General features: G+C 42.2%; 1 protein-coding gene across 1 annotated transcript in view; it reads left to right on the forward strand.

Moving 5' to 3' along the window:
* LOC114406447 overlaps positions 1-14048 on the forward strand; it is a 28510-nt gene extending 14462 nt beyond the window's left edge. The window contains exon 3 of the mRNA XM_028369154.1: positions 12693-14048. Coding sequence (XP_028224955.1) covers positions 12693-13256 — 564 coding nt within the window. The 3' untranslated portion in view covers positions 13257-14048. The remainder of the gene's footprint in view (positions 1-12692) is intronic.
* Positions 14049-16604: the final 2556 nt, after the last annotated feature.

The raw sequence follows: 16604 nt of genomic DNA on the forward strand, positions 1-16604 counted from the left end.
TGATAAAGTTGACCCAGGTAAATCTGGAGAAATCATCCACAACAACATAGGCATACCTCTTTCCTCCAAGGCTTTCAACCTGCATAGGCCCCATCAAATCCATGTGAAGTAGTTCCAGCACCCTGGAAGTGGTCTGATGTTGAAGCTTCTGGTGGGACATCTTGACTTGCTTTCCAATCTGACATTCACCACAGATTCTGCCTTCTTCTATTTTCAGATTGGGGATGCCTCTAACAGCACCTTTGTCAATGATTTTCTTCATGCCTCTTAAGTGCAGATGTCCAAATCTTTGATGCCAAATTCTGACTTCATCTTCTTTGGAGGATAGACATGTGGAGGAGTAGCTGGTTTCTTGAGGTGTCCATAGGTAACAGTTGTCCTTTGATCTGCTGCCCTTCATTAGAACTTCACTCTTCTCATTTGTCACCAAGCATTCTGACTTTGTGAAGTTTACATTGAATCCTTCATCACACAGCTGACTGATGCTGATCAGGTTTGCAGTCAGTCCCTTCACCAGCAGTACTTTGTTCAGACTAGGAAGTCCATCATGAACTAGCTTTCCCATTCCAATGATCTTTCCTTTAGAGCCATCTCCAAATGTCACATAACTAGTGGAGCAGGGCTCAATGTTCAGCAGGAATTCTTTGACTCCTGTCATGTGTCTGGAACAGCCGCTATCTAGGTACCAATCTTCCTTAGCTGATGCTCTAAGTGAAGTATGAACAACAAGACTGACAGCCTTGTGTTTTGGAACCCACATCATCTTCTTTCTGCTGTTGCTACTTTGAGTTCCATGATGTGGATGGCCATGTAGATGATAGCAAAAGGGCTTTATGTGACCATACTTGCCACAGTAGTGACACCTCCACTTCTTTCTTTTGCTCTTTTTCTGCTGCATTCCATGATGTCGAGACCGATGTTGTGACATCGTGGCTCCAGTCCTGTTTTTGGCAGGAACAAATTCTGTCATGGTTGTTCTGCCAGCAGACTTAGGATTAAATCCAAGTCCTCTCTGGTTTCCAGCATTCTTTCCAAGCAGCAGCACCTCATTAAGCGTATCTGAGCCTTTATTCAGCATCTTTATTGATTTGGTCATGTTTCCCAGTTTAGAGTTCAGAAAACTGACTTCTCCTTTAAGCTCAGAGATCTCCTCTTTATGTGCCTCCTTTTCAGCTTCCAGATCTGCAATGACCTTCTTCAGTTGTGCTTCTTGCTGAAGAATCTTCTCACTTTTGATGCATAGTTCTCTGTAGGATGTAGCAAGCTCATCAAAAGTGATTTCACTGTCTGTATCACTTGAATCTTCAGCAGATTCAAATCTCCCAGTAAGTGCATTCACATCTCTGTCAGAGTCACTTTCTTGTTCACTCTCTGTATCAGATCGACATACAGAAAGTCCTTTCCTCTGCTTCTTGAGATGAGTGGGGCATTCAGCTATGATGTGTCCATAGCCTTCACACCCATGGCATTGAATTCCTTTGCTGTGACTGGGCTTTACATCTGATCTTTTCTGGTATTTACTGCCTTTCCTGATGTCGAAAGGGATGTCCTGGACATGTGGTTTCTGCCTCTTGTCCATTCTGTTCAGCACTTTGTTGAACTGCTTTCCAAGGAGCACAACTGCCTTAGTCAGACCTTCATCAGTATCCAGGTCATACTCATCTTCTTCTCCTTCATCATTGGATACGAAAGTCAGATTCTTGCTCTTCTTTTCAGCCCTATCCGAGAGTCCTAGCTCAAAGGTTTGAAGGGAACCAATGAGTTCATCTACTCTCATGTTGCAAATGTCTTGGGCCTCCTCTATTGCAGTGACTTTCATGTCAAATCTCTTAGGCAAGGATCTGAGGATCTTTCTCACCAGCTTTTCATCTGTCATCCTCTCTCCCAAGGCAGTGCAAGCATTGGCAATTTCAAGAATGTTCATGTGGAAGTCATGAATACATTCTTCCTCCTTCATCTTCAGATTTTCGAATTTTGTGGCCAATAGTTGCAATCTGGACATCTTCACTTTGGAGGTTCCTTCATGAGTGGTTTTCAGGATCTCCCAAGCATCTTTGGCCACTGTGCAGGTGTTGATCAGTCTGAAGATGTTCTTGTCAACTCCATTGAATAGAGCATTCAAAGCTTTGGAGTTTCCAAGTGCCAATTCGTCTTCTTCTTTAGACCAGTCTTCTTCTGGCTTCAATTCGTCAGTGGGCTTTCCTTCTGTGTCCAGCATCTTGGGATGTTCCCAGCCTTTGATGACAGCTTTCCAGGTTCTGCTATCCAGTGATTTGAGGAAGGCCACCATTCTTGCTTTCCAGTATTCATAGTTGGTTCCATCAAGAATTGGTGGTCTGTTCACTGGTCCTCCTTCTTTCTCCATGTTCATCAGAATTTATCTCCCTAGATCTCACTCAGTGATTTCGAGTGCCTGCTCTGATACCAATTGAAATTCTGATACCAGGGGACAGATGTCGTACCGGATGTCACGACATCACGCTTCAGAACATGCAGATTATATGTGTCCGTATGAACAGATTAAACAAGTAAATAACACAAGAGAATTGTTTACCCAGTTCGGTGCAACCTCACCTACATCTGGGGGCTACCAAGCCAGGGAGGAAATCCACTCTCAATAGTGTTAGTTCAAGGTCTAACAGCCCCTGTTTACAACCTTCTCACCTAACCACTACCCGTGCGATCTCTACCTAAGAGCCACTCTTAGATATGAGAACCTCCGCTCACTCCCTCTCACTCACACTCCCGTGTTTACAATTAAGTCAAAGACACACCAGAGATCAACTCTGAACAAAAGAGATCAACTCTACACACTAGAGATCAACTCTAGACACAAGAGATCAACTCTACACACATAGGTCCAACACTTGATGCTAGGGTACCATCAAGGTGGCTCACAAAACACTCAAGTCCCAAAACTCACAAAATAACTCTTCAATCCCGGACTTGGTACAGAACTCGTGCAACCTCCATGATTATATAGCCGTGTACGATTCTGGGCTGCAACTCCTTGATGCTGGAGGAGATCTATCTTCTTCTGAAAAATCTGCAGTTAAAGAACTAAAAGATAACTTTTGATCTTTTAGTTTGAATCTTTAATCTTTAATCTTTAATCCCTGAACGAACTCTTCTACTTCGAAATTCGAACTTTAATGATCTTTTAATTCGTTCCTAAAGATAGATCTTCTAATCTCTTGCTAACTGCACAATAATCTGTTAAAGATATAACAGATTTATATGTCCAGTATTTTCGGGCCGGATGTCAGGACATCGTGTCCGACATCGTGGATCCTGCAGCTTCACTTCTGCACTTGACTTTTATCTTGCATTGTACAGCAACTCCAGTATTCTCGGGCAGGATGTCAGGACATTGTATCCGACATCGTGGATCCTGCAACTTCACTTCTGCACTTGACTTTTATCTTGCATTGTACAGCAACTCCAGTATTCTCGGGCAGGATGTCAGGACATTGTATCCGACATCGTGGATCCTGCAACTTCACTTCTGCACTTGACTTTTATCTTGCATTGTACATTGTGCAGCCCGATCTCATTCCTTGACATAACGTTGGACATCATGTGCAGCAACTCCAGCTTTCCTTCATTGTCTAAGTGCTTATGTTTTAACAAAATCTTAGCCAACCTTTTAAACACTCAGTAGAGCTAAGCACTAACAATCTCCCCCTTTGGCAAATTTTGTCTAAAACATACTTAGACACTTCCTGAGCAGGTACGAGCAGTTATGCAAGTAGGATCAGCAACTTCCATTATCAGAGTAATCAAGCACAGCGGAAATTCTTCAAGTTGCAAATCTACAAGTCTTCTCCAGGATGTCAAGACATCTCGCGTGACATCAGCTTTCTGCTTCTGCTCCCCCTGTCTCCATGCTTACTGCAGCATCTTCTATCAGCTACTAGTCTTTTCCAGGATGTCGAGACATCTCATGTGACATCCGCTATCTGCTCCCCCTGTCTTCATGCTCTTACTGCAGCGTCTTCTAGCAGCTTCTAGTAGCTTACATCATTCATCATCAGCAGCAGTCTCCCCCTTAAAATCGTATATATACAACTCCCCCTCAAAATCATAAATCATGCATACATCGTCTCCTACTGCCATACATCTACTATTGCATACATAGTATCCTATTACTCAAAATCATGCATAATAGCAAGCATAATACTATTACTCCCCCTTTTTAGACATAAATTTGGCAAAAGTAGGATGCATGAAATTAATGTGCGAATATTACAGACCAATAACAATCAATTGTTCAAAGGGACATGCCCCTTTAGCTAATAAAAGTGAAAAGCAATCATAAGGGTCTGATGATCATGGGGTGGCTTCAGAATCATCATCTGATTCTGTCTCTTCTGCTGCATCTTCCTCTTCCTCAGCTGCCTCTTCTTGCTCAGCTGGATCTTCTTCTTCCTCAGCTGCTTCACCATCATCAATGCCACTGTCTGTGAGTCTTTCGATCAGCCGTTCTAGCTCCATCTTCTTCTCTGTGGTGGCTTTTATGGTTGCTTCCAGAACCTTGCATGTGTCCTTGAGTTCAGCAATCAAGGCATCCTTGGACACAGCACCTGAAGCAGCAGCTTTCCCTGATGTCGAGACAATGTCTGGGACATGTGTCCCCTCAAACAGTTTGGAATGCAGGGATAGAGGCGATTCTCTCTTCATCACAGAGTCAGTGTAGTTTAACATATTGGGATGTTGACTCAACATAATGCCACACAATACAGTAGGGAAGGCAATGGGTAATTTGACAGCAAAAGATTCTGAATGCTTAACAGTTTGATCAAAAATATAGTTTCCAAAATTAAATTTGGATTTGGTTCCAACAGCATACAGAAATTTACCCAAACCTGTGGCAACAGTGGAAGTATGATTGGTGGGAACCCAGTTTGCAGCTCCAATCCTATGCAGAATTGCATACTTCACACTTAGCTTCCCTGCTGAAAGCTTCCCTTTCTTCGGCCAATGCTGGACTTGTTTGGCAGTGATTTCCTTGGCAATCTGATGCTCAGAAACATCAATATCCACCATTCCATCAGTAGGTCTGCCCAGATGTTTGTTGATCACAGCAGGGGAGAATCTAACACACTTTCCTCTGACAAACACTCTTTGATAATCATCACTTTTTCTGTTTGATATGTCAGAGGGAATGTTGACAATGAATTCCCTGACTAGGCCTTCATAACAGTCTCCCAACTTGGTGACTGTCTTCAGTAGTCCAGCAGCCTTGATGAGGTCCATGGTCTCCTTGCAATCCAAGGCATCTCTTCCCAATTCTCTTTCAACCGCAAGTCTGCGTTGATACACATATTTCCACTTTTCAACATTGCCAATTGAGTGGAAAGAGATGTTGTCCAGTGGTGCATCAGGAACATTTCCAGGCACCTTTCTTCCAGATTTCTTGGCCCTCTTCGATGTCGAGACATCTAGTTCGACATCATCATCAGAGTCGGATGAGGAAATTTCTTTCCTCTTCTTGGAGGGGATAGCAACCTTGCTTCTTCTGGATGTGGCAGGAGTGATTGGAGTACTCTTCTTCTGTGCCATAGTCTTGATTCGTCCAGACCTCTTAAGTGGGGTTTTTCCCTTTCTGTTTTGAAGTCTTTCCGCAATGCCAGGTGCCAACCTGTTGGCAATGGGTTCTTCATCGGATTCGACTTCTTCTAAGTCAATGAGGTCACCTGGAGCAGGTTCTGGTGCCCGTGGTGTAGGAGTCTCCTCTGCGGCTTCATCATCTTCCTCTGTTGATCTCTCTTTGCTGGGGGAAGAGAGTACTTCATCATTTGGGCCGGAAGATGTTGGAACATCTTTGTTGACATCAGGCACAGAAACATTTGGGGTGGAAGATGTTGGAACATCTTTCTCAACATTAGGCACAGAAACATTTGGGGTGGACGATGTTGGGACATCTTCATCAGCTTCAGGAACAGAGGCGTCTTTCAAAATGCTACTCACAATACTGCGGATTTTCTTGTCCATCTCCGTGTCTACTTCCCTAGGACTTGTTACAAGGCTAGGGTTTTCAGCAATCTTCACTCCCTGTTGTCTTCTGGGAACCAGTTTCTCAGGGACAGAAGCTTGACCAGGAATTATTTGGATGGGTTGGACGTTGAATTCAGGTTGTTCCTGGTGCGGAGATGATGGTACAGCGGGTGAACCAGAAGCTGAAATTTCTTTTGGTGAGGTAGCCATGGAAAAGCAGAGCGTTTGGAATGATTTCGTAAATCTCAGATAACTATTGGGAAATGCTGGAGAAAACACGAATGCCAAGCAGATATAAATTTGAATGAAGAATGTAGAGGGGCGTGTGAAGCAACGGTCGAATTTGCTTTGTGGTGAACGTGCTATTAATGTTAAGTGATTCGTTTGGGCACGTTCAGATTGCAGAAAAACTTTACAAGAGAGGACAGTACAGCTAAGTGCTGAGAGAACTTGTTCATCTGAATCATCTTCAACATTTCTAGCATACTTGAGGGAATCCGAACTTGGTGCATCTGAAGCTCACATCATGGTAGACGAGCAACCACAGAGGGTTACTCTTGAGGACTACTCCAGCTTTACCATGCGCAATTTTTCACAAGTATTGGGGGGCCGGAAGTCCAAGCACACAACATTACATATCCCTATTCCTTGATCCAGCTGATCCAAAGAAATCTATTTCATGGTCTGCCTAATGAAGACCCTTATGCACACCTTGCAACTTATATAGAAATCTGCAATACAGTGAAGATCGTAGGGGTGCCAGAAGATGCAATAAGACTTAGCTTGTTTTCATTCTCTTTGGCTGGTGAAGCAATGAGATGGTTGCATTCTTTCAAGGGGAACAACTTAAAGACATGGGAATAAGTAGTAGAAAAATTTCTAAAGAAGTACTTCTCTGAATCGAAGACAGCTGAAGGCAAGGCAGCTATCTCTTCATTCCATCAATTTCCAGATGAGTCTTTGAGTGAAGCACTTGAAAGATTCTGTGGCTTGCTGCGGAAGACACTTACTCATGGATTCACCAAGCTTATTCAGTTGAACATCTTCATTAATGGTTTGAAACCACAGTCCAAGCAATTGTTAGACGCTTCTGCTGGGGGAAAGATTAAGTTGAAGACTCCAGAAGAAGCAATGGAACTCATTGAGAATATGGCTGCTAGTGATCATGCTATTTTGCGTGATAGAACTCATGTACCCACCAAGAAAAGCCTGTTAGAACTTTCTTCACAAGATGCATTATTGGCACAGAACAAGCTGCTAGCTAAGCAGCTGGAATCACTCACTAAGACACTTAGCAAGTTGCCAACACAGTTACAAGCGGCTCAGCCTTCCCATTTAGCAGTTATGCAGGTTGGAGGTTGTAGTATATGTGGAGGAGCTCATGAATCTGGTTGTTGCATACCCTAAGATGATGCTGCAAAAGAGGTAAATTACATGGGGAATCAAAACAAACAGGGATTTCATTCAGGCAATTTTTCAGGTTACCAACAAGGAGTGAATTTCAATCAAAATCCAGGACAAGGATGAAGGTCACATCCAGGAAATTAGTTCAATAAAGACCAAGGAGGACCTTCCAACAGACCTCCGAATCAAAGGCCTAACTTGTATGAGAGGACCACCAAGTTGGAAGAAACTTTGGCTCAATTTATGCAGGTTTAATGTCTAACCATAAAAGCACTGAGTCAGCCATCAAGAACCTGGAGATCCAAGTGGGACAGCTAGCTAAGCAAATAACTGAGAATTCTTCTGGAGCATTTGGAGCTAATACTGAGAAAAATCTCAAGGAAGAATGTAAGGATGTCATGACTAGAAGCAAGAAGGAGACCATTGTAGAGGATAAGAGTAGGACTAATGAGGAAAAAGAGCTAGGAGCTGAAGGAGAAAAAGAAAATGAGGGTGATCAAATGAAGGAAAGAAAAATAAATGAAGAGGCAAAAGAAAAAAAATGAAAAAAAAGAGTGAGGAAGAGAAAAAGACTAAGAGTGAATTGGCAAGAGAGAAAAAGAAGGAGGTTGTCCCAAGTTCCGAAAAGGAAGCACCATATCCTTTGGTGTCATCTAAAAAGGACAAGGAACGACACTTTGCTCGTTTCCTTGATATCTTCAAGAAATTGGAGATAACTATTCCATTTGGAGAGGTTTTACAACAGATGCCGCTCTACTCTAAATTTCTCAAAGATCTGCTAACCAAGAAGGGCAAATATATCCACAGTGACAACATTGTAGTGGAATGAAATTGTAGTGTTGTCATCCAGAGGATCCTTCCACCAAAATATAAGGATCCAGGGAGTGTTACCATCCCTTGCTCAATTGGTGCTATGTCAGTTGGAAAAGTGCTTATTGACTTAGGGGCTAGCATTAATTTGATGCCCCTATCCATGTGTAGAAGGATTGGAGAGTTGGAAATCCTACCAACAAGAATGACACTACAGTTAGCGGATCGCTCAATCACAAGGCCATATGGTGTAGTGGAAGATGTCCTGGTCAAAGTGCGTCAATTCACTTTCCCTGTAGATTTTGTGATAATGGACATTGAAGAGGATGCTGAGATTCCACTGATTTTAGGCCGTCCATTCATGTTAACAACCAACTATGTGGTTGATATGGGGAAAGGTAACCTTGAGATGAGTGTGGATGACCAGAAGGTTACGTTCAATCTGTTTGATGCAGTGAAGCACTCAATTGACCAAAATGTCTGTTCCAAGGTGGAGGAGATTGACAATGAGATAGCTCAGATTGCCAGAGCTAAGGTTTTGAAAGACCCTTAGAGGTACCATACGTCAAACTAGTGACATTAAAGAAGCACTTACTGGGAGGCAACCCAGTTTTTTCTTAATTTTCTTAATCATTTTCTTTTGTTAATCATTGCATGTAGCTAGGTTTTGACTTAATTGAGATTGCTAGAGTAAGATATAAGCATGCTTTGTATGATAGAGGGGTTAGCCAAAAGCTTCTATGAAGCATTGGATGAGGAAAGAACTTAGAAAAAAATTTCAGTCATCTAACTCGCTCAGCATGCTCCATGCGCTAAGCGATACATACTCTATGCGCTGAGCGAGTGGCATCTCTCGCTAAGTGTGCCAACCCCTACCCATTGGCTGTTAGGGTCTTGTTAAGCGAGACAGCCGCGCTAAGCCCAAAAACCTCTCTAGTTGTGCATTTAATGGAAATGGGCTAAGCGAGTCAACTCGCTGAGCATGACATAATTTCTCGCTAAGCGTGCCTATGCGCTAAGCGCAAAAGGCTCTCTGCCTAGACTTTCATGGCAATTAGGCTAAATGGGTCATCTCGCTAAGCCCAAAACCTTCTCTGGAATGACATAGCACTAAGCAAGAGCATCTCGCTAAGCGCGACCCACTACTGCATCTAGAGGCATCTAATCCGCTGAGTGAGCCATGTCCCACTTAGCAGAAATTGCAAACCAATCCAAGCTGCATAACTTACTAAGCGCAACCACCTATGCACTGAGCCCAAAAACCTCTTGGGTTTCTTATTTTTCAAATTGGGCTAAGCGAGTTGGTCTCGCTAAGCGTATGAGTTTAAATCCTGAAAATTCAAACGTCACTGAGTACTCGCTTAGCGAGTCACTCGCGCTTAGCGAGTCACTCGCGCTTAGCGAGCAAATCTAAACTGTAAAAAATAAAACATAACTGCCTTAGGCAGTTACCTTTTACACAAAATTATAACTCCTGACTCCCATCATTGGCAATCACTCGCATTTTGTTGTGCGCTTTTATTGTTTTTCTGCTCCTAGCCTCGCATTCACTTCAATTACTCTGCAATCCAAGTAAGTACCCCTTGCTTTCCTTTTAATTTAAGTTGTGAACCCTAGGGTAGAAGACACTTTAATATCTCTGTGGTTTGATTTTGTTGATGCTGTGTAATTAGTCGTTTAGATTGTATGTTGTTAGGGCTTTAGTTTAGTGGACAATGTAGGTTGATTGCAGGGTTGTGCCTCAAGCTTCCTATGCCTAAAAGTGGCTAGGGAGTTAAGGCTTCGAAGCCCCAATTTTTCTAGAAATTTCGATGCACTCGCTAAGCGAGCCTGCTCGCTAAGTGAGTTCATCCGTTTTGGATGAATTTTTGGGTTTTCTGATGAACACGCTAAGCGGGCCCTGTCCCACTAAGCGAGTTCATCATTTCTGTTTGAATTTACGCATCTTTGTATGAACTCGCTGTTAGTCGTCATTTACGGATCCTCGTCACTTACGCACTGCACTACAAATCACTCTCGGGTTTGGAATTATAGTGCAATGATTCAACGGATCCTTCCACCAAAGCACAAAGATCCTGGAAGTGTCACAATATCATGCTCTATTGGTGTTGTGTCTGTTGGCAAAGCTCTCATTAACTTGGGAGCTAGTATAAACCTGATGCCACTCTCCATGTGCCGGAGAATTAGGGAGTTGGAGATAATGCCAACCAAGATGACAGTTCAATTAGTAGATCATTCTGTTACCAAACCCTATGGCATTATTGAAGATGTTTTGGTTAGAGTGAAGCATTTCACTTTCCCAGCTGACCTTGTAGTGATGGACATCGAAGAAGATATTGAGATCCCCTTGATCTTGGGTCGTACTTTCATGCTGACCGCTAGCTGTGTTGTGGACATGGGGAAGAAAAAGCTTGAGATGGGAATTGCTGATCAGAAGATCAGCTTTGATTTATTTGACGAAGAAAAGCATTTGCTCAACTGGAATGTCTGTTCAGAGGTAAAGGATGGAGGAGAGGAAATGTTCTGAAGGTGGGAACAAAATTTTATCCCGACCCATAAAGTAAGATGTGTCAAGCTAATGACGTTAAACGAGCGCTTACTGGGAGGCAACCCAGCCCTTTTTAATTTTATGTTCACTGCATATAGTTCGGATTGCTTGTTTGTGATTGTTTGAATGAATTATCTGCATGTTTTGCATTTGGATTTGGGGTTGATTAAGCTTCTCTGAAGCTGTGGATGGAAAAATAACTTTTTAGAAAAATTTTAAGTCATCCACTCGCTCAGCGTGCCCTGTGCGCTAAGTGAATCTTTGTTCACGCGCTAAGCAAGTCACTTCTCGCGCTAAGCCCAAAAACTTCTCTGGAATTTCATCTTTTGGAATTGGGCTAAGCATCTCATCTCGCAAGCGCACAACTGCATCTCGCAAAGCGCCCACTGTGCACTAAGTGCAATTTCCTCTCTGTTGGACCATTCATGAGAATTGGGCCCAATGGGTTAACCCGCTAAGCCCAAATCCATCTCGGGTTTGGAATTGCCCATGGCCCGCTAACCGTAACCCTTCGCGCTAAGCCCAAATCCTTCTCTGGATTTTATAATTTTTGAATTGGGCTAAGCGAGTCTGCCCAATAAGCGCGTGAGTTTGAATTCTGAAAACTCAAAAGTCATTGAGTGCTCGCTTAGCGAGTGATCCGCACTAAGCAAGGTAGTCGAAATTGACAAAAATAAGGCTTAACTGCATTGGGCAGTTACTTTGGTGCAAAATTTAAAACATTTTCTCTCAGCATCTGGCATTTCTGCACTGTGCTTCCATTTTGCCTTCTGCTTCTCTGTGCTTCTTCTTTGCTTCTACATTCTGCAATCCAAGTAAGTTTTTCTAACTTAGCATTTTATTTTTGTTCTAAACCTTAGGGTAGATGCCCTACTATAGCTGTTTAAAGTTTTGATTTTGTGTTTGATGTTATTGTTGTTAGGTTAGTTGTTAGTAAGCATGTTGTTAGGGGTTTTGTTTTCTGCATAATGTATAGGATTTTGCTATGTTTTGATTAGGTTTTGAGGCTTAATAGAGGCCTGTGTTAGGGGGCTGAAAATCCCCAATATTTATGGAATTTTTTATGTGCTCACTAATCGCACTTGTGCGCTAAGCGAGTTCATCAATTTTTGTTGAATTTCTGGGTTTTTGGATGAACTCGCTAAGTCGGTCCTGCCCCACTAAGCATGTTCATCAATTTTGTTTGCATACTTGAATGTTTGTATGGACTCACTAAGCCATTGCACCTTCAGCTTAGCGAGAGTTTAAATTTCCAGATTTGTTTAAGTGTTCGTATGAACTCGCTAAGCCAGCATGCCGTGCTTAGTGAGTTGTGTTGCTTGAACCACAGTCTAAGAGGCTTTTTGTCTTCTATTGGTGGCTAAGCGAGTCAATCTCGCTAAGCCACCCATCTTTTATTGGTTGAATAAGCTTGGGATAAGCAAGTAAGTCTCGCTAAGCCCAAAGCATTTTTAATTTCTGAGTTTTTGTTCATGCGCTAAGCGAGTCAGTCTCGCTAAGCGCAATTTCTTCTCTGTTTTGTTTTATTTTGGAATTGAGCTTAGCGATCTTGCTCACTAAGCCAATTAAGTTCTAGTATTTATTTTGGGCTAAGCGCTTGCTGGCGCTAAGCCTATTTAGTGTGTTGCGCTAAGCAAGTCAGTCTCGCTAAGTGAAATTAGCTCTCTGTGAGAGAATAAGGCTTAGCGAGCCTGCTCGCTTAGCCACTGTGCTGTTTCAGCTAAGCGAGTGTGTCTTGCTTAGCTAGAGTCTTTGTTTTTGTGTTGTTGCACTAAGCGCGCCTTGCGTGCTAAGCGAGTGCTATTATTTTCATAAGGTGCGCTAAGTGAGTCAGTCTCGCTAAGCACCCAGTCTGTTTTTCAGTTTTATTTTTCTGATTCTAGTTTGAAATAAAACCTGTCTAACTTGAATCTTGTGACTATTTTTGATGCAGATGGCCTCCAGGAAGAGGAAAGCCACAACCTCCCAACCTCGGGAACCTTATGACACCACTCGGTTTGTTTCTGAGGTTGCGTCGGAGCGATATTCACAGAATGTTCACTCCCGGAACATCCTTCCAGAGAGGGACGTTAACCTCTTTGTGACTGTGTATCATGAATTCAGAAGAGAGCTGATCAGAAGAAACTGGCATAAGGCCTTGACTCAGCACATAGACGGGCACATTGATGTGGCCTTGGTCAAGGAGTTCTACTCGAACCTGTATGACCCTGAAGACAAATCACCAAAACAAGTTAGAGGGATGCTGATTAAGTTTGATGCGACATCACTGAATGCCTTTCTGGAGACACCACCACTCATTCAGCCAGGGGAGCAGTACCCCTCTTATTCTATTTTTTGCAGGACGCGCACTGATCCTCAAGAGCTTGCCTCCAAGCTTTGTATTCTAGGGCGCATGTTCGTTTTAAATGCTGAAGGAGCGCCTTGGAAGCTCCTGAGGAAGGATCTGAATACACTAGCCCAGACTTGGAGTGTGTTATCATACTCCAACCTCTTCTGAGGGTCCATCTTCTTCTGCTCCCCCTGCTTCTGCTCCTGCTTCTACCTCTACTCCAGCTCCCTCTACTTCAACACCACCACTTCCATCAGCTCCAGTTTAGATCGACACCTTTGCTCCATCATTATCAGTTCTAGCACAATGTCGATGCTCTGAGGTCACAGTGCCGATGTTGCAGAGCATCCATCGTGGTTTATGCCTGGTGATGCCAGAGTATGCACGACTCAGATCAGCATCGGCCAATTATTAGCATAGAGGATTTCATGGCACAGGTGGCCTGGCCAGGAGTCCAGCCTTCTCCTTTGGGGGGAGGTGAGGCTTCCGCAGCCTAGGAGCCTCAGCCAGAACCTCACCGGAGGCCACTCCAGAGGCTACCCCACGGACTTCACCAATTACTTCACCTGTTTTGGAGGTCTCTAATGAGGAGGATGGCGCTGCTGATGCGGATTATGCAGCTGATATGATCGTAGCACAGAGCACCTGGGACCCATGGCCTGTTACAACTCAGGATATTTCTCAGCCAGTCCAAGATGCTCCCTCCTCACCTCTGGATGAGCCCACAGCTGCACAGGAAGAGCCATGACAGGATTTTCATTTATTTTCCTACTTTTGATACAGTTTATGTTTAGTTTACGTTTTTAGTTTTAGTTTTATGTTTCACTTTATTTATTTAGTAAATTTGAAAGCTTGTTGAACAATTTATAATTTTGATTGTTATTGTAGTGGTTTGATTTGACCTAAAAATCTTGTGTTTGTTGAATGAATTGAATTGACCGATTGCATGGATTAAGTGAATTATGATTATTAGATCATATAAGTATCCAGTAATTAGAAGAGAAAAAACATGAATTAGGGACATGACTAAAAATGTTAGTTGGTTTGATAGATAAATTGTGAAGGTAATCATTGGCCACAACCCGGTGAGTGTGTGAACTTTAAATGTGAGAGAACAACTAGCATTGAGTACCAATTTTTGCATGAATCTTTTATTACTGAATGAAAGGATGAGTTTGAAGATGATGAAGGCCATGATTGACTGAGATAGCCACTTAGCCAAAAAGCTTACCCTGTTCATGAATGATGAATCCCTTGCACCCATGTTGAGCTTGTTTTTGATTGAATGACTTGAACCCTGAGCTTGTAAATTTTAATCTCCATCTACCTTGTCTTAGGTTGTAGGAGAGCATCATAGTTCAAGGCCAATTTGTCCCAAATTTGGGGGAGTTTATTGGGTGACAACAATTGTGGTAAGAAGATGATAGCACACACAGTAAAATCAATAAGCAGCAAGTAAAAGTTGCTAAAATAAAAAAAATAAGAAAAAGAAAGAAATTTCAAAAATAAAAGCTAAGTGTGTGTTGTTGTCAAAGCTAAGTGAAGCTAAATGCTAAAAGGCAAGCAATAGAAGCTGGAATAAAGGAAAAAAGGGTTGATCTAAGGATGAATGCTCTCCTAGAACTTAAGATTTTTGCATCCTAGAAAAACCATATATTGTTTGCAGCCTAGCCTCATTACAAGCCGAGAAAAGTCCTTCGGATTCAATTTGTGTGTTTGTGATTGTATGGCATCAGATGAATTGCAAAAATTGAGACTTGTGTTGGTTGTTGATTGAGAAATAGCCTTAAACACTTGTGCTTGAGTGAAACAGTGACCCTGAAGCATTGGCTTGATGAATCTTCCTTGATATTTGTCTTGCCTGCTAGCTTATTTCACTTGTGTGCCTAATTATCATGTTCATATCTTTGAAAAGCTGCATATCTTGTGAAAAGTTATTGGTTGAAGCATTGTATGCCACTTGTGTCATGTTATTGAATGCTTGGAAGCAAACACTCTTTTGAATAACCACTGTGATTTTGTCACTTGAGGACAAGCGAACTGTTCTTTCTTTGCTTGAGGACAAGCAAAACTGTAAATTTGGGAGAGTTTGTTAGTCGTCATTTACGACTAACTTTTGTATAGAAAAAATTTATAAAATTTTTATCTTTTCCCTAATTTATGGTTCTTTTTGTAGGTTTGTACATATTTTTAGGTTTAGTTTAATTTTGTTCAATAGAAATGCCCAATAGTGGGAATTTAATGTGTTTCAACTTCAATTTCAGGTAAAAAGGATGAAGATTGTGAAAGCTTGCAGCTGGTGTCTCGCTAAGCGAGGCTTTTGCGCTTAGCGAGGCACTCAGCTCGCTTAGCGAGTTCGGAGAATCTAGAAGAGAATCTGAGAAGCATCTGTGTGCTCAACGCGTCATCAACTCGCTCAGCGAGGTGTTTATCTCTTCCTGCGCCTTGCTTGCTCAGCGGATATTCACTAACTCACGCTAAGCGCGAAAATGGCGCTAAGCGAGCCTTCGAGGACAGAAAGCCCTTGTTAAGGCTGAAGTTGGAAAAATCAAGCATTTGGCTAAGGGAGCGTGAATTGGAACGTAGAGAGCATAACAAAGGCGCAAAACAGAGAAAGGAAGCCAAAAACCTCAGCTTTTAAGAGGATCTTAGGTTTAGGAGTAATTTCTAGGTTCCTAGAGGTGGAGGAAACATCCCCACCAATGAGTAATCTGTTATTTTCTTTTTAAACCCTCATCTTGTACCTGAAAGGTGCTGCCTTGCGATGGAAGGCTAAGTATCTTGTTGGGAAATTCTGCACTTAATTATTGCATGCTTTTGGTCTGATCACCTAATTGTGTGTAAAGTTAGGATTTTTAGCATTAGAAAATGTATTAATCCTTAGAATTGGATAGAGTAGGGCTAGATAACTGCATTGCTAGACATAGAGTACATGGTTTTAGTTTTTTATATGTTGTGATTGTAATGTTGTTCGGTTAGGCTAAGTTCGATGATACATCTGAGAACGAGGTTTAATTAGAATTAGTCCATTCAAGCGAGGAATCGGTGTTTGGTATTTTAGTCTTCAACATAGAACATAGAAATAACATTAAATAGAGAAAAATATTTCAATTACATCAAGTGTTCAGTAGAAGGACCCAACGTTTTAATCATCTGTTTTCTCTCCTATTTTGATAAGCGTATTTGTAGTTATTTTAGATTTACAACATATACATCTTTGGTTTAATTCTGTTTACATTGCTTTATATCAATGTCTGCTTGCTGAATGAAACTTCACCGAATGAAATAAGTTCCCTGAGTTCGATACTCGATTTCTTACCGTTTTATTATTACTTTAACGACTCGGTACACTTTCCGATAAAGTTCGGGGTTGTGCAAGGCTCGAACACTCGTTAAGCCATTGCACTACGACTTAGCGAGCAGAACATCTACTCTAGAAACATCTTCCCCGAGAGGAATGTGGACCTCTACGTCACTCAGTAGGACAAGTTTCGAAAGGAGCTCGAGAGGAGGAGG

This window comes from Glycine soja, chromosome 3, assembly GCF_004193775.1.
Source record: "Glycine soja cultivar W05 chromosome 3, ASM419377v2, whole genome shotgun sequence".
Classification (NCBI taxonomy): domain Eukaryota; kingdom Viridiplantae; phylum Streptophyta; class Magnoliopsida; order Fabales; family Fabaceae; genus Glycine; species Glycine soja.